At 40.9% G+C, this 23,273-nt stretch overlaps 1 protein-coding gene across 1 annotated transcript in view; it reads left to right on the top strand.

Annotated features, from left to right (window-relative positions):
- Window positions 1–19,341, top strand: part of ankrd50l (ankyrin repeat domain 50-like) — a 30,646-nt gene extending 11,305 nt beyond the window's left edge. Inside the window, exons 4-6 of the mRNA XM_060929477.1 lie at window positions 9,057–9,304; window positions 11,663–15,268; window positions 18,660–19,341. Of these exons, the coding sequence (XP_060785460.1) occupies window positions 9,057–9,304; window positions 11,663–15,267 (3,853 nt within the window). The 3' untranslated portion in view covers window position 15,268; window positions 18,660–19,341. The remainder of the gene's footprint in view (window positions 1–9,056; window positions 9,305–11,662; window positions 15,269–18,659) is intronic.
- Window positions 19,342–23,273: the final 3,932 nt, after the last annotated feature.

The following is a 23,273-nucleotide window of genomic DNA, read 5'->3' as shown; positions in this document are numbered from 1 at the left end:
TGTCATGTATACCACATTTTGGGAATTTTCGTCCATGGGGGGCGCTGTTTTTGGCCGACGAAATTGCTCCAAAACGGGTTTTTGGTAAATAATTCCATAATGCTTTTCCTTCACACCACTACCTTGTGATAGTACGTTGCTGTTGTAGCCACTTATTTTTCCAACTCATAATCGCTCATGTACAGCATAGCGCCACCTACTGACATGGGAAAAACCAAAAAATTTATTCTTCAAAAATCTATATCTCATCTTCTATTTACTCAATTGTCATCAAACTTCATAGGCAAACTCTTCATAGCTCACCTGACATATACGCCAAATTTTGTGCACTTTCGCCACTGGGGGCGCTATTTTTGGGCAAAAAGTCCAATCTTTCCTCAAATTTGGTCAAACTTCACGGCCACCCTCTTACTACCTCCCATGTCATGTATACCACATTTTGGGAATTTTCGTCCATGGGGGGCGCTGTTTTTGGCCGACGCAATTGCTCCAAAACGGGTTTTTGGTAAATAATTCCATAATGCTTTTCCTTCACACCACTACCTTGTGATAGTACGTTGCTGTTGTAGACACTTATTTTTCCAACTCATAATCGCTCATGTACAGCATAGCGCCACCTACTGACATGGGAAAAACCAAAAAATTTATTCTTCAAAAATCTATATCTCATCTTCTATTTACTCAATTGTCATCAAACTTCATACGCAAACTCTTCATAGCTCACCTGACATATACGCCAAATTTTGTGCACTTTCGCCCCTGGGGGTGCTGGTTATGGCAAAAATGATATTGCAGCTTCTGATTTGTCAAACTTGGCAAGCAAACTCTTTACAAGACCCTTATTGGGGCGCTTGCCATGGTCGACAACGCACGAAATTTGGCTCCTTTTTCTTAGACTGCCACCGCTACTGAGAACCAGAAGCCCAGATCCAGGCGGGCCTCAGGGCCTCTATAGCGCCCCCCGAGCACCGTACAGTGCGAGACCCTATTGTTGCCATGTGTCCAATTCTGTGCTTTGTCGCCATTGTGGGAGTAATGTCTCTTGCCGAAGAAGCTGTGGAAGGTATTTCGCGGGGACGCATGCCCCCGCCCCCCTTGGCCGCTGGCGCGAGGGCCCGTCGAGGCCGCTTGCGGCTTTAATTGAGTATTGTTGCTGACCACATGCTTTCCTTCATGGTCAAAATTTACCCAGCTTCTAATGGCTACTTCCAGCATGATAGTGCACCATGTCACAAAGCAAAAGTTATCTAAAACTGGTTTCATTAACATGATTGATTTCAGTATTCTTCAGTGGCCTTCCCAGTCACCAGATCTGAATCCCATAGAATACCTTTGGGATGTGTTAGACTGGGAGATGAAAAATCTGCAGGAAATTTGCTAAATTAGGTTTTATACATATAAACATTCACTTGTTCAGCATTTCGTTACTACTTAACTCAAACATGATGGGTTTATATTCCGCATATTCAAACCTCAGTATTTTACACTCCAATTCTAATTTGGCAAATGGCGGCGTAACGTTCAGATGTTTTTGAGTCTTTGTGTTTATATGGGTTGGAACCAATGTATGAAAGGAAAATCAATGATGTGAGCAAGAAAAACTTCAAATATTAATTATATCAGATGTCATGGCCTCTTACTGTGCTGTTTTCTAGGTGACCTAGGTTTAAGATGACAAGATGAAGGTATGTTTGAGAGGTTTGGCCATGTTGATTGTAAATTAGTTAAACTGGATTCAAACTACAGGCCAAATAAATGAGAGCTGAAATTTTCTAATGAATGTTCAGTTTCTCCTTTATTCTTTCTATCACTTATGGTATGCAAGATCCCTCTTGATCACTGCTTATTGGCTGATTAAGCCAGTCCTTAGCCCCCCTGCCTAACCACTGCCCAGATGGTCATCATCTTGAGGAATGCATCTGATCTTTACAAGGATCAAGGTTCACTCATATTCCAGCGTCCTCAGCCATGTGTATCCTTATCATTAAAGTGCACACCCTAATGATAAGGAAATGGCAGTCTCTTTGAATCAGAGCATCATATTTTTTTTAATCATAGCTTGTCTTTTAATTTGCACAGTGTATACATGAAAGCATTTTGGACCCAACAAAAGCTCCGGTATATTCTCAGATCTGCATATAACTGTATTATGGTGCATCAGTCGAGCAGTAGAGTGTAAATTGAGGAAATATATCCATCCTAGCCTCGCTTGCTTCTCAGCAGTCAGCTTGTGAAGATGAATGACAAGGATTGACCAGAATGAACCTTCACGATTGCAAGGATTGCACTGAATGGTAATTATTATGATTCAGAAGCACAGTTGTTAATTTTGCCAAGTAGTTTGTAATAATTTCATGAATTACTAAAGTTAAAAGCTGATATATTTAAATGTGCTTGAAATTCAGTAGTGTCAGAGTTGGTTGTGATTTAAGAGGGCTGCTGTATATGAGAGTACTGAACTTTGAAGTGTGTGCTGCCTACTTTAAGAGCAGCATGCTCATGGGTGCTGTGCCAACATCTTACAATCTTCTAGCATGCACGAAGACACAGGAAATCTCTGAGCTTCCATAGCACTGACTCACCATGCCACATGAGCCACACCTCAGGCCAGAAATGAGGAGGATGACACAAGTGTGGGGAGTGTGAAAGAGGCGAATGCAGACTCAGAAATGGTGTTAGAGTGAAAGGAAGGCTGTTTTCCCAGTTCAGTTCCTGGTAGTTCTCTTCCTGCCCTGACATGATTTTCTTTCTTGTATGGTTGCTTATCTTTTCCTTTTCCTGTAATCCTTAAAAGCACTTTTCTTGTTTTTTTTTTTCTTTTCTCCCTCCCTTGCATCATTACCCACTTTGTCTCTGTTGTTGTCCCTTCCCCTGTTTTCCCCTGATGCTTCCATTTCCTTCCCTGCTTATGCTGTGTTCCAAAGTCGGATGTGGGAAGTTGATATTTCTGATTACGAAAGGTTCCAGTCCTTGCAGCTTGAAAAGATAATGTATAGACTGTGAAAATTGATGAGCTCGAGAAGCTAGTGTTTCTTCTCCAGCTTGGTTTTGTGATTCGCCTGTCTCTGCAACCATTACAGGTGATATTATCATTAACTTTGACTCAAAAATGCATCTCATTACATTGAAATGATCTTAAGATAAGTGTTTAACATTAATGATGTAACTCTTCCTGCGTGCCACAATGCTAATGTGATGTCACATCATCGTCTCTTGGTGAAGTCAAGGTTGTTTCATTTAGCCAGGGTTAACAGTTTGTACTTTTCCTTGCAGGTGGTTGGCTCTTCCTAATTTCCAAGTTGCAAAAATTTGTAGCATTAGATCCCCACTTCCTGCTCACTCTTTGTTCTCTCTTCTCCCATTTTTTTAAACAGCACCCACATTTCTTAACTAGACAGGGACACTCTAACGAGTGCAAACCCCGCCTTTTCCCTATTAAAATACATTGGGCGAAAATTTCGAAGTTCTGCCATGACCTTGACCTTTGACCTTTGACCTCCAAAATTTAATGGTTTCCTTCCTGGGTGATTGGCAACACATGTACAAAATTTGGTCCAAATCGATCCATTGGTTCTTGAGATATCTTGCAGACACACAGACAGACAGATACACACACACACACACACACACACACACACACACACACAGACTGATGCAGGTGAAAATAATAACCCCTCCGACTACTGTCGGCGTGGTTAATTAAATACAAATGTGTTATGCGAGATGACTAAAGCTGCAGTAAACAATTCAGGACTGATCTGAGGGATTGGTTTGTGGCTCAGCATAAGAATAATAAAAATGCAGCAAATGTAAGCAGCATACATGTCAGCCTATACGGAATGTCCGTATTTTATACGGATTTGATTCAATAAACGTAGTATACGGGCGTACAAATAAAGTTATACGGATTCTTTACAAAAAAAACTTCAATATTTATTTAGAGCTATAATCAGTTCCCACGATGATAAAAGAGCGCATAACATTTACAAACGTACTGTACACCACAGAAAGCACAGCCAGCCTGTCACGGAGTGAGCCGTGACGCTCGCACGCGCACACACCTTCACACACACACACCTCTCATGCAAGCGCACAGGCAGCAATCTGCCGGCAACGTTCAAACATCTTGGCTGACCTGTCGCTGTGAGTTGCACTTCATTTCCATTACTGTTTTCTGTATGGGTATTACTGGTTTTCAAGCATTTCATACTCCACCGTTTGCCATAGTTTCTAACGAGAGCAGCATTTGTTACGAGTGCAGGGAAAGGCCTACCGGCATTCTAGTAACATTTTGTTTGGCTCCACTCATATGTAAAACGCATCACACATTTCTAAGCATTTTCATCTCCCATCTGTTAAGCATTGTCTATGGTCTAGGAAACACACGTACAAATCGGTTATTTATAACGTCAAGTTTGTTTAGTTTTAGCATTTTTTTATAACACAAAATAGTTTTTAGCAACTCATCACGCGAATTCCACATACTTCCTGTTTGTTGTGAGAAACCGAGGGACTGTACCATTGGCTTGTTATGGAGGGGTTTTGCGGGTGTTTGGTAGAACGGACTGTTTTAACGGGCGTGTTTTACTGGTGTTGGGGAAACATGTATTTTACTATGCACTGAAGGGTTTTTGGTTAATGGAAATTATTTTGGATGTTTGTATATTTTGTGTTTTGTTTCTTTAAATTGTTGTTTTGTATTTAGGATGTTATTATTTAGTTGATTGACTAATTTTGCAATTTGGGCTCAACTGTGGGAGGGGCTGTGGGTATGTAAGCTCTGCAGTAGCTCCAGAGCCTCCGTTGTGGTTGGAACGTCTTGTTTGAAGGTACTGGGGTTTGGCTGACTAATAGTTTTGTTCAGGGTCTTTTTAATTTAATCTGGCAAACTTGAAGCCTCTTTTTTTTGTTTTCGTATTTTGTTTGTATAGTTTTCTTTTTGGCAATTTGAACCCTTTGGTTGGTGCACTGTAAATATTTGCACTATTTTAAGAAGAGTTTTGAAAATAGAAAAAATAAAAAACATTTTTTTTGGAGGAAGAAGTTTTCTGGCTCTCTGTCTGCTCTACCGCCGTCTATCCTTGCAACACAGCCAGTAAAGAGTCTTATGAAATCGCGCGTTATCTTGTGGTAGCGAGACTTCGTTCCATTTTTGATCATGCGCACACCGCATTGCGAGAATCCCGCCAACCGTGAAGTAACATTTTGTTTGAAAAGCGTATTTCCACCTGAGCGACTTTCAATAGCGACTGAAAAGATTCTGAATGGGCACTCCGCAAAAAAAATTCAAAACACAATACAGCGGTAGGTTTCTCCCTGAATGGAAGGACCTTTTCAATGGCATAATCCAACCGGCAGCCTCCAAAAACGAAGAATACGCACACTGCACACTGTGTGTGCGTGACATCAAAGTTGCAGCATCGGGAGTGTATGATGTGAAAGAACATTTCAAATTGAAACTACATCAGCGGAATGCAAGCCAAAGGCAAAATCAGCCACTGATGACAGTATTTGCGTGCTCAAAAACTGATATGCCAACAACTGGAAAAAACAGAAACACAAAGTAGTGGGCGTTTTAGTTCAAGTTAGGCAGTGCTCTGTTTACCCCACAGTAATGCTGACTGTGAGAGAGTTTTCTCTCAAGTCAGGAAGATACACACAGAGAGCAGAAAGAACCTGAATGCAGATGCACTGACCTGGCCTATTGCAGTGTAAGATCAACACAGCTAGACACTTGCTACATGCAGCCTAGTGAGGTATTGGTGCAGAGTGCTAAAAAAGCTGTCATGGAGTACAATTCAGAACATTAGAGTGACACTTTGTGTTTTTGTCGAACATTGGCGCTTTGTATTCATTATGAAGGTTTATTGTTATTAATATTGAATAAAAAGTAACTGGGATATATCATTGTTAATTATCATTCAAATTTTAGGTAAATTATTTTAATTTGCATCTTATAAGGATTTTATAAGGGAAATACGGATTTTGGAGGTTGGTTATACAGGTTTGATTGACCAAAGGTTGACATGTATGAAGCAGTGTCTGTCAGTTCAATACCAGTGAATGGTTTTTCTTTATTATTCATTAAAAGACACTTCATGTATTAAAGTATCATTTCTCTTGACTTAGTTGAGTGGTTCTTGACAAAGATTGCTATGGTTGTCGAATAGGGCTATTTACTGTTGTTTTTAATTTACTATTTACTGTTTGATCTCAAATGCATTAAGAAGGCAAGAAATTCCACTAATTAACTTTTGACAATGCATAGCTGTTAATTGAAAAGCATTCCAGGTGACGACCTCATGAAGCTAGTTAAGATAATGTTAACAGTGTGCAAAGTGTCATCAAGGTAAACGCTGGCTACGCTGAAGAATCTAAAATATGAAACATATGTTCCATATGTTATTTCGTAGTTTTGATTTCTTCAGCATTGTTCTACAATGTAGAAAATAGTCAAAATACACAAAAACCTATGAATGAGTGGAGGTGTCCAAACTTTTGACTGGTACTACATATAGAAACAGTTAATTTTATATATATATATATATATATATATATATATATATATATATATATATATATATATATATATATATATAATGAGTGATTCCACGCTTATGGGTACTGAAATGGGGACATGAACTTATTTTTAAAAATTCACCTAAAACCATTTCTTTTTTTACCATCAGGTCACAAAACATGTAATCTTTAATGAATGATATGTTAAAAGATAACTTTAATTTTCTGAGATGTAATAAAAACATATTTATATGCCAAAGTCAGAACGTAACAGAAGTGTTGTGGACATATATATATACTCAGTTTTAACAATGTAGAATTACTTTTTGAAACATAGGAAGGTGATGTTTTAGCAAATATAATTAATAAACATGTGTAGTAGAAGAAACATACACATTCTTTCAATAAGATTAACATGGTATAGAGCTAGATTGTAATTAATTTGTAACAGACGCGAGATGGACAATCGTAACAGAAGTAATGTAACAGACATCATTTTGGAACTCATAGGCTTGACTTTGGCATATAAATATGTTTTTATTACATCTCAGAAAATTAAAGTTATCTTTTAACATATCATTCATTAAAGATTACGTTTTGTGACCTGATGGTAAAAAAAGAAATGGTTTTAGGTGAATTTTTAAAAATAAGTTCATGTCCCCATTTCAGTACCCATAAGCGTGGAATCACTATATATATAATATATATATATACAACCCCAATTCCAAAAAAGTTGGGACAAAGTACAAATTGTAAATAAAAACGGAATGCAATAATTTACAAATCTCAAAAACTGATTTTGTATTCACAATAGAACATAGACAACATATCAAATGTCGAAAGTGAGACATTTTGAAATTTCATGCCAAATATTGGCTCATTTGAAATTTCATGACAGCAACACATCTCAAAAAAGTTGGGACAGGGGCAATAAGAGGCTGGAAAAGTTAAAGGTACAAAAAAGGAACAGCTGGAGGACCAAATTGCAACTTCTTAGGTCAATTGGCAATAGGTCATTAACATGACTGGGTATAAAAAGAGCATCTTGGAGTGGCAGCGGCTCTCAGAAGTAAAGATGGGAAGAGGATCACCAATCCCCCTAATTCTGCGCCGACAAATAGTGGAGCAATATCAGAAAGGAGTTCGACAGTGTAAAATTGCAAAGAGTTTGAACAGATCATCATCTACAGTGCATAATATCATCAAAAGATTCAGAGAATCTGGAAGAATCTCTGTGCGTAAGGGTCAAGGCCGGAAAACCATGCTGGGTGCCCGTGATCTTCGGGCCCTTAGACGGCACTGCATCACATACAGGCATGCTTCTGTATTGGAAATCACAAAATGGGCTCAGGAATATTTCCAGAGAACATTATCTGTGAACACAATTCACCATGCCATCCGCCATTGCCAGCTAAAACTCTATAGTTCAAAGAAGAAGCCGTATCTAAACATGATCCAGAAGCGCAGACGTCTTCTCTGGGCCAAGGCTCATTTAAAATGGACTGTGGCAAAGTGGAAAACTGTTCTGTGGTCAGACGAATCAAAATTTGAAGTTCTTTATGGAAATCAGGGACGCCGTGTCATTCGGACTAAAGAGGAGAAGGACGACCCAAGTTGTTATCAGCGCTCAGTTCAGAAGCCTGCATCTCTGATGGTATGGGGTTGCATTAGTGCGTGTGGCACAGGCAGCTTACACATCTGGAAAGACACCATCAATGCTGAAAGGTATATCCAGGTTCTAGAGCAACATATGCTCCCATCCAGACGACGTCTCTTTCAGGGAAGACCTTGCATTTTCCAACATGACAATGCCAAACCACATACTGCATCAATTACAGCATCATGGCTGCGTAGAAGAAGGGTCTGGGTACTGAACTGGCCAGCCTGCAGTCCAGATCTTTCACCCATAGAAAACATTTGGCGCATCATAAAACGGAAGATACGACAAGAAAGACCTAAGACAGTTGAGCAACTAGAATCCTACATAAGACAAGAATGGGTTAACATTCCTATCCCTAAACTTGAGCAACTTGTCTCCTCAGTCCCCAGACGTTTACAGACTGTTGTAAAGAGAAAAGGGGATGTCTCACAGTGGGAAACATGGCCTTGTCCCAACTTTTTTGAGATGTGTTGTTGTCATGAAATTTAAAATCACCTAATGTTTCTCTTTAAATGATACATTTTCTCAGTTTAAACATTTGATATGTCATCTATGTTCTATTCTGAATAAAATATGGAATTTTGAAACTTCCACATCATTGCATTCCGTTTTTATTTACAATTTGTACTTTGTCCCAACTTTTTTGGAATCGGGGTTGTGTGTATATATATATATATATATATATATATATATATATATATATATATATATATATATATATATATATATTATATATATATATATATATATATATATATATATATATATATATATATATTTTTATTATAAAATGTAATGTAAAGATGGTCAAATTCTATATTTATACGCAAAGTTAGCTTTTGTTTAAATAGCCTTCTCTTTCTCTTGCTCCTATCAGGGCAGTTTCGGAGACCCTGCTCTCTTTACCTTCTCCATCTCAGAGTGTTTACATAGTGGTCGATTCTCTGGATTCTGGCTCTGGTGGGACTGCTGGTGTTGGTGAAGGCCTGACAACAGGGTCTGTGGGTACTCGGAGTACTTCAATAGCGGAGCTCCTGCACAGGCATCACCAGTACTTGCCACCCTGGATTCTCCTGGTCTCTTCTGCCCGCAAACAGAATAAGGCTGTGTGCAGGATGTTCTCAGGTATGCACACCTGTACACATTTGGTAATATCATAGTGCTTTTTCATCAGACAGTGAGGCAGCGCATGGCAAAATGCCATGAGAATCAAGCTAGGACATATGGATAGAACTAAAAAAATAGAGCAGAACATCCATTGGTTGAATGCAGTTGACCAATCAAGTGACGAGTGACTTTCTGACAAAGTTTCATTCTCATTTGAAATGTTCTTTTGTTTGCAGACGTAAGAAGAAACATTAGAACTTATGATAATCTTTAATGTTTCAGTATATATTTTTTATTAGCAGTAATAGTTTGTGGTTTTCTATTTAACTTGATTTTGTGTGTCCTACCGATAATCTCCGTTAATTCTGCCATGCATGCATAATCTGAAATGAGATTTAAGATTCAGCCACATAAAACACATGACTTCTTGTAATATTGTTGTAATTTAGTGGGCCACATTGTTCTGTGGAAAATTGTGATTTGTGTTTTACTGGTTTAAAAAAAAATATCCATCCACCCATTAGCTGTAGCCGCTTATCCTGTACTACAGGGTCACAGGCAAGCTGAAGCCTATCCCAGCTGGCTATGGGCGAGAGGCGGGGTACACCCTGGACAAGTCGCCAGGTCATCGCAGGGCTGACACAGAGACACAGACAACCATTCACACTCGCATTCGCACCTACAGTCAATTTAGAGCCACCAATTAGCCTAACCTGCATGCCTTTGGACTGTGGGAGAAACCGGAGCGCCCGGAGGAAACCCACGCAGACACGGGGAGAGCATGCAAACTCCACACAGAAAGGCCCTCGTTGGCCACTGGGCTCAAACCCAGGAACTTCTTTTAAAAAACCAACTAGCTGTAAATTCAGTAATACTGCCCTACTTTGTTTTGCTTCTCTCAATGCAATCTACATATGCCTTTATGTACATTTTCTTTTTTGTTGGCTTGGAAATCCTTATCTGAAGCATCCATTTATGAAAACATTTCTTAAGTACTTAAGTACAGACTTTACGTTTGTAGTAATTTTGTCCAGGAACAGAACTATAAGAAAACTCAACATACACTACCGTTCAAAAGTTTGGGGTCACATTGAAATTTCCTCACTTTTGAAAGAAAAGCACTGTTCTTTTCAATGAAGATCACTTTAAACTAATCAGAAATACACTCTATACATTGCTAATGTGGTAAATGACTATTCTAGCTGCAAATGTCTGGTTTTTGGTGCAATATCTCCATAGGTGTATAGAGGCCCATTTCCAGCAACTATCACTCCAGTGTTCTAATGGTACAATGTGTTTGCTCATTGCCTCAGAAGGCTAATGGATGATTAGAAAACCCTTGTACAATCATGTTAGCACAGCTGAAAACAGTTTAGCTCTTCAGAGAAGCTATAAAACTCACCTTCCTTTGAGCAGATTGAGGCTACGTTTACACTAGACCGTATCTGTCTCGTTTTCTTCGCGGACGCACTGTCCGTTTACATTAACCCCCCTGAAAAAGCGGGGAAACGGGAATCCGCCAGCGTCCACGTATTCAATCTAGATCGTATCAGCTCCGGTGCTGTGTAAACATTGAGAATACGCGAATACGCTGTGCTGAGCTCTAGCTGGCGTCTCATTGGACAACGTCACTGTGACATCCACCTTCCTGATTCGCTGGCGTTGGTCATGTGACACGACTGCTGAAAAACGGCGCAGACTTCCGCCTTGTATCACCTTTCATTAAAGAGTATAAAAGTATGAAAATACTGCAAATACTGATGCAAATACTGCCCATTGTGTAGTTATGATTGTCTTTAGGCTTGCCATCCTTCCACTTGCAAGTAATAAGTGATCTGCGCTGGGATCTCACACACAGCGGCTCAGTCCCGAATCGTGGCTTGTTCACTTCACTCGCGCGCTGTGTGAGCTGCGCAGGGCCGGAGTGCGCACCCTCCAGAGGGCACTCGCTGTTCAGGGCGGAGTGATTTGGAGCGCAGGATGCCTGCGGAGCCGAGCGTATCCGCGTATTGGCGTTGCTGTGTGCACGGCTAACGGTTTTAGTGTCAACGCGAATCGTTTTAAGAACGTTAATCTGATGATCCGCTGATTCGACGTAATGTAAACGTAGCCTGAGTTTCTGGAGCATCACATTTGTGGGGTCGATTAAATGCTCAAAATGGCCAGAAAAATGTCTTGATTATATTTTCTATTCATTTTACAACTTATGGTGGTAAATAAAAGTGTGACTTTTCATGGAAAACACAAAATTGTCTGGGTGACCCCAAACTTTTGAACGGTAGTGTATAGCTTGGAAATCTTTTATTCTTCATTTGTCTACATCTACTCTTTGTCATTCTTCCATCACATCAAATCTATCTCATCTTTTTTGTGCAGGGTTTCGAAAGCTATGTCTAGATGACTTGCGGAAACCTCTGGCTGTACAAGATGTTCAGCATTATATTCTGCGGAGGCTTGATCAGGAGGGGACACTGCGGCGGCAGCTTACACCAGAGACAGCTGACATGCTTAACTTGCTGCATATCAAGAGTGGTGGCTGCTTTCTCTACCTTGAGCGAGTGCTGGATGGTGTAGCAAGTGGTTTAGTAGGGCTCAGAGAAATCCGGGACATTCCAGGAACATTAAATGGCCTTTACCTCTGGCTCTGTCAGCGGCTTTTCCCCCATAAACTCTTTGTCCATGTTAGACCCTTACTCAACATTATTCTGGCCTCTCCACGACCCCTAAATCTTGAGGAACTCTTCACTGCTGCACGAACTAGGGATGCTTGCCTGGTACATGAGGACTTTCAGTCACAAATGCGTGCTTTGACAACACTGATGGTAGATGGGCCAGGAGGGAGTAAGCTATTGTTCCATGGTAGTTTTGCAGAATGGTTAACTGATGTGAAGTACTGCACACAGAAGTTTCTGTGCAGTACTAAAGATGGTCATCTTTCACTTGCCATGTCCCTGTCATTGAAATCTCAAAGCCTTTGCATAGAAGAGGTATGCCAAATGGGCCATCACCTCCTCAGCAGTGGAATACATTCAGGTGAGCCAGCACTGCTGGCACTATGGATGGTTTGGACTGGAGTTCCCACTCTTGGCAGTGGTGGGATGGGCGCTTCTGCTACTGTCTCTCAACAGTCCTTTTCCATGCAAACACCTGTACTGGTTAAGCAAGATGTGCTACAGCTTCTGATGAAAAGTGGTGTGTACCCTCCCACCTGTTCCCCAGAAAATGGTTCCAGTGTTGGTGTACACTGTGTGGGTAAAGGGAGAACAATAGTGAGAAGGGGTCTGCAAAGAGAGGACTCTATACGAGCACTTTTGGATAGTGGGGTTAATGTCAACAGGACAGACCCATCAGATGGACGAACTTTGCTTGCTACTGCAGCCCATGCAGGGCTTGTAGATATAACTGCACTACTGTTGTGTCATGGAGCAGACCCTTGTCTAAGTGACAACCAGGGACAGACACCATTAACGCTTGCAGCCAGGCAGGGCCATGTGGGTGTACTTCAGATTATGCTGGACTGGATTCGGGATCAAGGGTGTGACACTGTTCGAAGATTGTTGGAGCATGCAGACAGTGAAGGATGGACTGCTCTGAGATCAGCCTCATGGGGTGGTCATAAAGAAGCAGTGAAGATGCTCCTAGACGCAGGAGCAGAGGTAGATGGGTGTGATCCGGACGGTCGTACTGCCTTACGAGCTGCTGCCTGGGGGGGTCATGAGGAGATCTTGCTGACTCTTCTTAGCCATGGTGCTAAAGTTGATAGCATGGACCATGAAGGCCGTACTCCACTCATCGCTGCTGCCTACATGGGGCATAAGGAGGCAGTCGAGATCTTGCTGGATGCTAATGCAGAAGTGGATCTGGCAGATGGGGATGGACGTACTGCACTTTCAGTGGCTGCGCTGTGTGTGCCGTCAGCAGCAGGGGGGAGAGGACATGAAGAAGTTGTGAGTCTCTTGCTGGAAAGGGGTGCTGATCCAGAGCATAAGGACAAAGATGGGATGACACCTTTACTCCTTGCCTCCTATGAAGGACATGAGGAAGTGGTAGAGCTCCTCCTGGAGGCTGGGGCTGATGTGGATGAGAGTGCTGGAACCTACCCCTCTGCTATCACACCTCTCCTTGCAGCTGCAGCAATGGGCCATGCAGGCACAGTGAACCGCATGCTATTTTGGGGGGCAGCAGTAGATGGTATTGATGGGGAAGGTCGAACAGCACTCTGCTTAGCTGCCGCTAAAGGCAGCGTAGAAGTTGTGCAAGCCCTGCTGGACCGGGGCCTGGATGAAAATCACAAAGATGATTTGGGCTGGACGCCACTGCACACAGCTGCCTGTGAGGGCCACAAGAGTATTTGTTCTGTTCTCACAGAGCAAGGTAGTATGGCTAGAGTTGGTGAACTAGATATGGAGGGCCGGACTCCACTCATTCTGGCAGCACAGGAAGGCCACTGCAGTACAGTTAGACTCCTGCTTGACCGTAAATCACCTATTGATCATCGAGGGTATGATGGACACTCTGCCCTCAGTGCAGCTGCCCTGCAAGGGCACAGGGAGGTGATAGAACTGCTCTTAAGACGAGGAGCTGACACCGATGTTCGAGATGCAGAAGGAAGACCTCTTCTGTACTTGCTAATTTTGGAAGGCTGCTCGGATATAGCCACCTTGCTCATAGAGAAAGGGGGTGTTCCACTAGAGTCAAGAGATGCAGAGGGCCGTACAGCACTACATGTAGCAGCTTGGCAAGGTGACCTAGATGGGATTGAGCTGTTGCTTAGACATGGTGCAGATCCTAATGCACTGGACTCAGATGGTCGACCACCACTGCACTCTGTGGCATGGAGGGGGCACGTGGGTGCTGGCAGATTGCTTTTCAGAGCTAGGGGCATAAATGTTGATCTGGCTTGCAAAAAGCAAGGTGCCACAGCACTCAGTATTGCTGCTCAGGAGGGACACACTGAAATTGTGGCCATGCTTTTGGAAAATGGTGCTAAAGCAGACCTTGTGGATCACTATGGCCGCAGTCCAATAAAAGTTGCAGGAAAGAGAGGCAATTTCAGCATTGTCCGCCTACTAGAGAGCTATGGTGCAAAGCCATTCCTTGGACTCCTGCCTTCATTCTGTGAAACTCCAAGCTCCTCCCATTCCTCTGTAATGAAAACTCAGGTTTCCATCTGTTCTGTAGAAGGATCTAGAAATGGTGGCCCATCCACTCCCTCCACCTCATCGAACTCTTTGTCAGCCTCTTGTTCACCTGCTTCTACAGCTGAGAGATTCCATTCAGTGCCTGGTTCTCAGACATCTTCCTCCACATGTCACTCTTTGGCCACAGTGCAGACTGTGCCTGCAGACACCTTAAGCTTTACACAGCAGATTCAGCAGCATTCACTACCCCGCTGTCGTAGTCGGCCATCCACCTTGCCTCTACCTGACTCAAACCCTTCTAGCCTACAGAGAAGCACTTTAAGGAACAAACAGAAAGCAGTTTCCAAAGATAACCCTACCCATGCACAATGCACCATTCTTGGACTACAGAACTCAAATGTGCCCCTTAAAGGACTTGGGTCTCTGGAAACTGCTGACTATATCTTGAAGCCCCAAACCCCTCACTTAATTGAAAATGAACTCGAAAACAGTCCTGTGAAATTGGGAAGTTGCAAGTGGAACTCGGTAATGGTGTCTCTTGGGTTGACACCAAACCAAGAAGGGGCCATTAGACAGCCAATAAATAGAGACAGTCCACCTTTGGGCTATCCCCCCCTTCATCTTCAGTCCCATACACAAAAAGAGAGCCGGGATGGCTTTAAAAAAACAACAATTTCCCCAGCTTTTGACCTTTCAGCCATCTCGCCACATGGTGCCTTACTAGAGGAATCTGTGTTCATCACAACTACAGACCCTCAGCTTAACCTCAAACAGGCCATTAAATTGCAGTTTGAGGGGCCAACCAGTGCAGTACTTTACAAGAGAGAAACACCACTCTAAGGTAAGGGCACGTGTTGATATTTATATAAATGCCTATAGAAACTATATTTGACTATACAGTTGTGTTCAAAATAATAGTAGTGTGTTTAAAAACGTGAGTAAAGCTCAAAATCCTTATAATAGTTTTTATTTCCATGCATTGGGAACACTGCACATTATATTCTACATCAAAACATGAAGAAAAATGTATGAATATTTTAATTACTTTACAGAAAATGAAGAGAAATGAACATTGGGCTGTTCAAAAAAATAGCAGTGTCTGCATTTTTCATTACAAACTCCAAATATTTACTGTATAAACTGAAAAAATCTTAAGGATTTAGTATTCCTGTGAATCACTAAACTAATATTTAGTTGTATAACCACGGTTTCTGAGAACTTCTGGCACCTGTGAACAGGTATTCCAGCCCAGGATGATTTGACAACATTCCACAATTCATCTGCATTTCTTGGTTTTGCCTCAGAAACAGCATTTTTGATGTCACCGCACAAGTTTTCTATCGGATTAAGGTCCGGGGATTGGGCTGGCCACTCCATAACTTTCATTTTGTTGGTCTTGAACCCTGATGCTGCTTGCTTACTGGTGTGTTTGGGGTCGTTGTCTTGTTGAAACACCCATTTCAAGGGCATTTCCTCTTCAGCATAAGGCAACATGACCTCCTCAAGTATTTTGATATATGCAAACTGATCCATGATCCCTGGTATGCGATAAATGGGCTCAACACCATAGTAAGAGAAGCATCCCCATATCATGATGCTTGCACCACCATGCTTCACTGTCTTCAGAGTGTACTGTGGCTTGAATTCAGTGTTTGGGGGTCTGAAAAACTGTCTGTGGCCCTTGGAACCAAAAAGAACAATTTTACTTTCATCAGTCCACAAAATGTTTTTCCATTTCTCTTTAGGCCAGTCGATGTGTTCTTTGGCAAATTGTATCCTCTTCAGCACATCTTTTTTTTTTTTTTTTAACAGTGGAACTTTGCGGGGGCTTCTTGCCGATAGATTAACTTCACACAGGCATCTTCTAATTGTCACAGTACTCACAGGTAACTTCAGACCGTCTTTGATCACCCTGGAGCTGATCATTGGCTGAGTCTTTGCCATTCTGGCTATTCTTCGATCCATTTGAATGGTAGTCTTCTGTTTTCTTCCACGTCTCTCTGGTTTTGCTGTCCATTTTAAAGCATTGGAGATCATTTTAGCTGAGCAGCCCATCATTTTCTGCACTTCTTTACAGTATACGTTTTACCTCTCCAATCAACGTTTTAATCAAAGCACGCTGTTCTTCTGAACAATGTCTGGAACGACCCATGTTTCTCAGGTTTTCAGAGAGAAATGGATGTACAACATGTGCCGGCTTCATCCTTAAATTAGGGCCACCTGACTGACATCTGTTTTTTCACAGAATGAATGACCTCACTAATTGAACTCCACACTGCTATTATTTTGAACACGCCCCTTTCACTTAATTATTCAATTACACAGACTCAGGAGCATGCATATCATGAATGTTGGGTCTGTTGGTTTTCTATGACTCTACTACACCTACTGGTAAATTATTTGCCATGTAGTAATATAATTTCCACCAAAAACAGTGATTGATCTGGTTAGTCGTGTTGGACTGCTATTATTTTGAACACAAGTGTACAACCCCGATTCCAAAAAAGTTGGGACAAAGAACAAATTGTAAATAAAAATGGAATGCAATGATGTGGAAGTTTCAAAATTCCGTATTTTATTCAGAATAGAACATAGATGGCATATCAAATGTTTAAACTGAAAAAATGTATCATTTAAAGAGAAAAATTAGGTGATTTTAAATTTCATGAGAACAACACATCTCAAAAAAGTTGGGACAAGGCCATGTTTACCACTGTGAGACATCCCCTTTTCTCTTTACAACAGCCTGTAAACGTCTGGGGACTGAGGAGACAAGTTACTCAAGTTTAGGGATAGGAATGTTAACCCATTCTTGTCTAATGTAGGATTCTAGTTGCTCAACTGTCTTAGGTCTTTTTTGTCATATCTTCCGTTTTATGATGCGCCAAATGTTTTCTATGGGTGAAAGATCTGGACTGCAGGCTGGCCAGTTCAGTACCCGGACCCTTCTTCTACGCAGCCATGATGCTGTAATTGATGCAGTATGTGGTTTGGCATTGTCATGTTGGAAAATGCAAGGTCTTCCCTGAAAGAGACGTCGTCTGGATGGGAGCATATGTTGCTCTAGAACCTGGATATACCTTTCAGCATTGATGGTGTCTTTCCAGATGTGTAAGCTGCCCATGCCACACGCACTAATGTAACCCCATACCATTAGAGATGCAGGCTTCTGAACTGAGCGCTGATAACAACTTGGGTCGTCCTTCTCCTCTTTAGTCCGAATGACACGGCGTCCCTGATTTCCATAAAGAACTTCAAATTTTGATTCGTCTGACCACAGAACAGTTTTCCACTTTGCCACAGTCCATTTTAAATGAGCCTTGGCCCAGAGAAGACGTCTGCGCTTCTGGATCATGTTTAGATACGGCTTCTTCTTTGAACTATAGAGTTTTAGCTGGCAACGGCGGATGGCACGGTGAATTGTGTTCACAGATAATGTTCTCTGGAAATATTCCTGAGCCCATTTTGTGATTTCCAATACAGAAGCATGCCTGTATGTGATGCAGTGCCGTCTAAGGGCCCGAAGATCACGGGCACCCGGTATGGTTTTCCGGCCTTGACCCTTACGCACAGAGATTCTTCCAGATTCTCTGAATCTTTTGACGATATTATGCACTGTAGATGATGATATGTTCAAACTCTTTGCAATTTTACACTGTCAAACTCCTTTCTGATATTGCTCCACTATTTGTCGGTGCAGAATTAGGGGGATTGGTGATCCTCTTCCCATCTTTACTTCTGAGAGCCGCTGCCACTCCAAGATGCTCTTTTTATACCCAGTCATGTTAATGACCTATTGCCAATTGACCTAATGAGTTGCAATTTGGTCCTCCAGCTGTTCCTTTTTTGTACCTTTAACTTTTCCAGCCTTATTGCCCATGTCCCAACTTTTTTGAGATGTGTTGCTGTCATGAAATTTCAAATGAGCCAATATTTGGCATGAAATTTCAAAATGTCTCACTTTCAACATTTGATATGTTGTCCATGTTCTATTGTGAATACAATATCAGTTTTTGAGATTTGTAAATTATTGCATTCTGTTTTTATTTACAATTTATACTTTGTCCCAACTTTTTTGGAATCGGGGTTGTATAAAAGATCATTTTAAAACTGAAGGTGAAAAATTAACAGATTCTGAGTAATTACTAAGTGAAGAGTAAGAGACACTTTGCTCTATGCAGGCTACTAGGAGAGAATGTGTGGAATGCTAATGACAACTTTGTCTGTTGTAGGTAACCTGTGATAATTAGGAGCTCGAGGAGGAGAGGGTGCCATGGAGAATTTCTGCATGCAAGTCACTCAGGGTAGTGGAGAGCCATATTCAGAGAACTGAACATGAGATGAGGCCAGCCACACAATATCCTTTGACTTTCTTAAAAATATCATGAGTTGGGGTAAAGAAGCAGCAAAGGAGAGGCTAAGAACTGATGAACTTCAAAGGGCCAATGCTGTGTACTTTCTGGAGATTTTTAGGGCTAGTCACAATGGACAACTGTTAGCTTCCCTTCACTCGAACACTCACACAATCACAGGAAATATTTTTACAAAGAAACACAACAGGAGAATATGGTTGCATACAGGAAAATGTTATGACGTGATCAAAGAACACCATGAAAAGAAACACAAGCTTAATATATATTTTATTTGCACAGATACAGCAGGGAGTTATATACTGGCTGTCAGGTGGCCCACAGATCAAGGACCATTGGTCCAGCATCACAGGATTCATTTTTACAGATCATGATGCATCTGATCAAGGAAGAATGAATCTACATAATTCTACTTAAAACAAATTGATGCAGAAGATAATATATTGGGAAAATTCTCAGAATAAAAGCATGTGTTTTATTTATATTTTCTCCTTCAATGCTGGACTTATGGGATACCCTGTATAATAAAGCACCTTTTACTTCATTCTTCTTTTTTTTTTCTTTTTACAAAATAATGTGCACAGTGAGAGAGAAGACCATTAATGTACAACCCCGATTCCAAAAAAGTTGGGACAAAGAACAAATTGTAAATAAAAACGGAATGCAATGATGTGGAAGTTTCAAAATTCCATATTTTATTCAGAATAGAACATAGATGACATATCAAATGTTTAAACTGAGAAAATGTATCATTTAAAGAGAAAAATTAGGTGATTTTAAATTTCATGACAACACCACATCTCAAAAAAGTTGGGACAAGGCCATGTTTACCACTGTGAGACATCCCCTTTTCTCTTTACAACAGTCTGTAAACGTCTGGGGACTGAGGAGACAAGTTGCTCAAGTTTAGGGATAGGAATGTTAACCCATTCTTGTCTAATGTAGGATTCTAGTTGCTCAACTGTCTCAGGTCTTTTTTGTCGTATCTTCCATTTTATGATGCGCTAAATGTTTTCTATGGGTGAAAGATCTGGACTGCAGGCTGGCCAGTTCAGTACCCGGACCCTTCTTCTACGCAGCCATGATGCTGTAATTGATGCAGTATTTGGTTTGGCATTGTCATGTTGGAAAATGCAAGGTCTTCCCTGAAAGAGACGTCGTCTGGATGGGAGCATATGTTGCTCTAGAACCTGGATATACCTTTCAGCATTGATGGTGTCTTTCCAGATGTGTAAGCTGCCCATGCCACACGCAATAATGCAACCCCATACCATCAGAGATGCAGGCTTCTGAACTGAGCGCTGATAACAACTTGGGTCGTCCTTCTCCTCTTTAGTCCGAATGACACGGCGTCCCTGATTTCCATAAAGAACTTCAAATTTTGATTCGTCTGACCACAGAACAGTTTTCCATTTTGCCACAGTCCATTTTAAATGAGCCTTGGCCCAGAGATGATGTCTGCGCTTCTGGATCATGTTTAGATACGGCTTCTTCTTTGAACTATAGAGTTTTAGCTGGCAACGGCGGATGGCACGGTGAATTGTGTTCACAGATAATGTTGTCTGGAAATATTCCTGAGCCCATTTTGTGATTTCCAATACAGAAGCATGCCTGTATGTGATGCAGTGCCGTCTAAGGGCCCGAAGATCACGGGCACCCAGTATGGTTTTCCGGCCTTGACCCTTACGCACAGAGATTCTTCCAGATTCTCTGAATCTTTTGATGATATTATGCACTGTAGATGATGATATGTTCAAACTCTTTGCAATTTTACACTGTCGAACTCCTTTCTGATATTGCTCCACTATTTGTGGGCGCAGAATTAGGGGGATTGGTGATCCTCTTCCCATCTTTACTTCTGATAGCCGCTGCCACTCCAAGATGCTCTTTTTATACCCAGTCATGTTAATGACCTATTGCCAATTGACCTAATGAGTTGCAATTTGGTCCTCCAGCTGTTCCTTTTTTGTACCTTTAACTTTTCCAGCCTCTTATTGCCCCTGTCCCAACTTTTTTGAGATGTGTTGCTGTCATGAAATTTCAAATGAGCCAATATTTGGCATGAAATTTCAAAATGTCTCACTTTCGACATTTGATATGTTTTCTATGTTCTATTGTGAATACAATGTCAGTTTTTGAGATTTGTAAATTATTGCATTCTGTTTTTATTTACAATTTGTACTTTGTCCTAACTTTTTTGGAATCGGGGTTGTATATGGAATGCACCCCAGCATTCTGGTAGTCAAAAGGACACTTGCAGCAAAAAAAACCCTCATGCATCAACACTTAAAAAAATAAATAAATAAAAAAGACTGACCCTCTGAATATTCTGCGTTCCTTTGAGGAAATGTTTAGGTCATTAGTGATGGCCATTTTACAGCTGTGTCTTAAACATGGTGTTAACATGCTATATTTTAGCATATCTATGTTTTTCATTGTACTCATTGTGATTGATATTTTCTTTTGTGTAAACAGTGACTCAACAGGCAACTACACCAATAAATTTGCAATATTTAAAAGCAGATAATATTACATGGATTAAAATAAATGATGGATTTAGGGAGATTTTACAGTTGGAAAGAGAAAGAAAAAGAGTGAAGGTGCCAAAAATCTGGATAATGACAGATGCTCTGAATAGATGAACCAGAAGTTCTAAGGAAAAACAATTAAACTTTGCTAGATGTAATATACTTTCTTTTGTTAAAGATCCTTTAATTAATATTATAACTTTCACTGTTCATGTTAATGGTAATAATTGTTCATAAGGATTTACTTTGTACTGACATTCCATCATGCACTGTGACAAACTTGCAGCAAAAGTACAAGAACTCATGTGCTCTCTCTTACACACAAGCAAGCAAACAACGGGGTAAATCAGCTTTTACATCGGTACAAAATTGGTGTCGGTACAAAAATGTTTTGTCTAAAATGTGCACGTGTCGTATGTGCTGATATTCTGTAGTGCCTCTGTGTACATAAAAGCTTTTACTATAAATTTTAGCTTTAACTGTGCAAATATTTTAAATGTTTGAGTAGTTTTTTTTTCTGTCTCTCTGTATTCTTTTTGAGTATGCGTGCAAATATCAGACATTCCTCCAGGAGTTTCTTTTTATTTGTAGGCACATTGATACGTTTTCCTTCTCTTTCTCACAGCTCAGTGAAGACTCTTTTATTGCCTTTCCAAAGCTTGTTACTTCAATAAATCCCCAAAAGCAAATAGGGCAAACGAGTCAAAATGCCACCTACACACACGTGAGGACATACATACAGCTTAGAAACAGATGTCAACAAATATATGCAAATTGTACATAATCTTTTAACTATCCATCCATCCATTATCTGTAGCCTCTTATCCTGTCCTACAGGGTCGCAGGCAAGCTGGAGCCTATCCCAGTTGACTACGGGCGAGAGGCAGGGTACACCCTGGACAAGTCGCCAGGTCATCACAGGGCTGACACATAGACACAGACAACCATTCACACTCACATTCACACCTACGCTCAATTTAGAGTCACCAGTTAACCTAACCTGCATGTCTTTGGACTGTGGGGGAAACCGGAGCACCCGGAGGAAACCCACAAGGAGAACATGCAAACTCCGCACAGAAAGACCCTCGCCGGCCACTGGGCTCGAACCCGGGACCTTCTTGCTGTGAGGCGACAGCGCTAACCACTACACCACCGTGCTGCCCCAACTTTTAACTACATGTGTTATAATCATTATTATACAACAGAGAGTTCTGGTCCACTACTTTCAGTGGAACGTTTCTGGGACTTTTCACTAATTATATCACTCTGCTCGTCTGTCTTTTTTCATGTAAAATTCCAGTTCTACTGACATTGAAGCCATTACTACAGTAGAGGTAGAGATGTCAGCATACATGGCAAATGATACATTTTTTTCATGAATATAACTTTTTATTTGAAATATGAAAGCTTGTCTGATGAACATGAAAATGAAGAAGCCAATTTCACCTGAAACACCTTTAATGGGAATGCTGAGCTGACAGGCTATAAAGTGAATATAGCTTCTTTAGGATCGATTTCCATTAGCAGAGGAAAAAAAAGAAAAATATTGGGGTTGGAATGTCAGGTACGCTATAATAATTTCTCGTAGAACTGTTGTATGATAGCAATATTGTACTTGCAATCGTGGTTATACTGAATAGTGGCACAGCTGTGATTATCTACAGCACTCAGAATTACAATCGTGTTGATATTCAGTGGCACTGCACTCTTGCTCATGTGATATTGCTTAAATGTGATACAAACTGCATCCACCATTTCAAAAACACATTGTTTTACAAAACTGTTCATCTGTACAGTGCATAAAATATTACAGTATGTACAAAGCAATTAAGACTGTACAAACACACAAAAAACACCTGCCATCTCTTATGTCCCAAAAAACACATTTTAGGATAGATTTATGAAGATCATATTGCTCTTAGCAGGCGGCACGGTGGTGTAGCGGTCA

Source organism: Neoarius graeffei, chromosome 9, assembly GCF_027579695.1.
Source record: "Neoarius graeffei isolate fNeoGra1 chromosome 9, fNeoGra1.pri, whole genome shotgun sequence".
Classification (NCBI taxonomy): Eukaryota; Metazoa; Chordata; class Actinopteri; order Siluriformes; family Ariidae; genus Neoarius; species Neoarius graeffei.
Note: the sequence above shows the minus strand (reverse complement) of the source record. Positions and strands in the feature narration are given on the sequence as shown.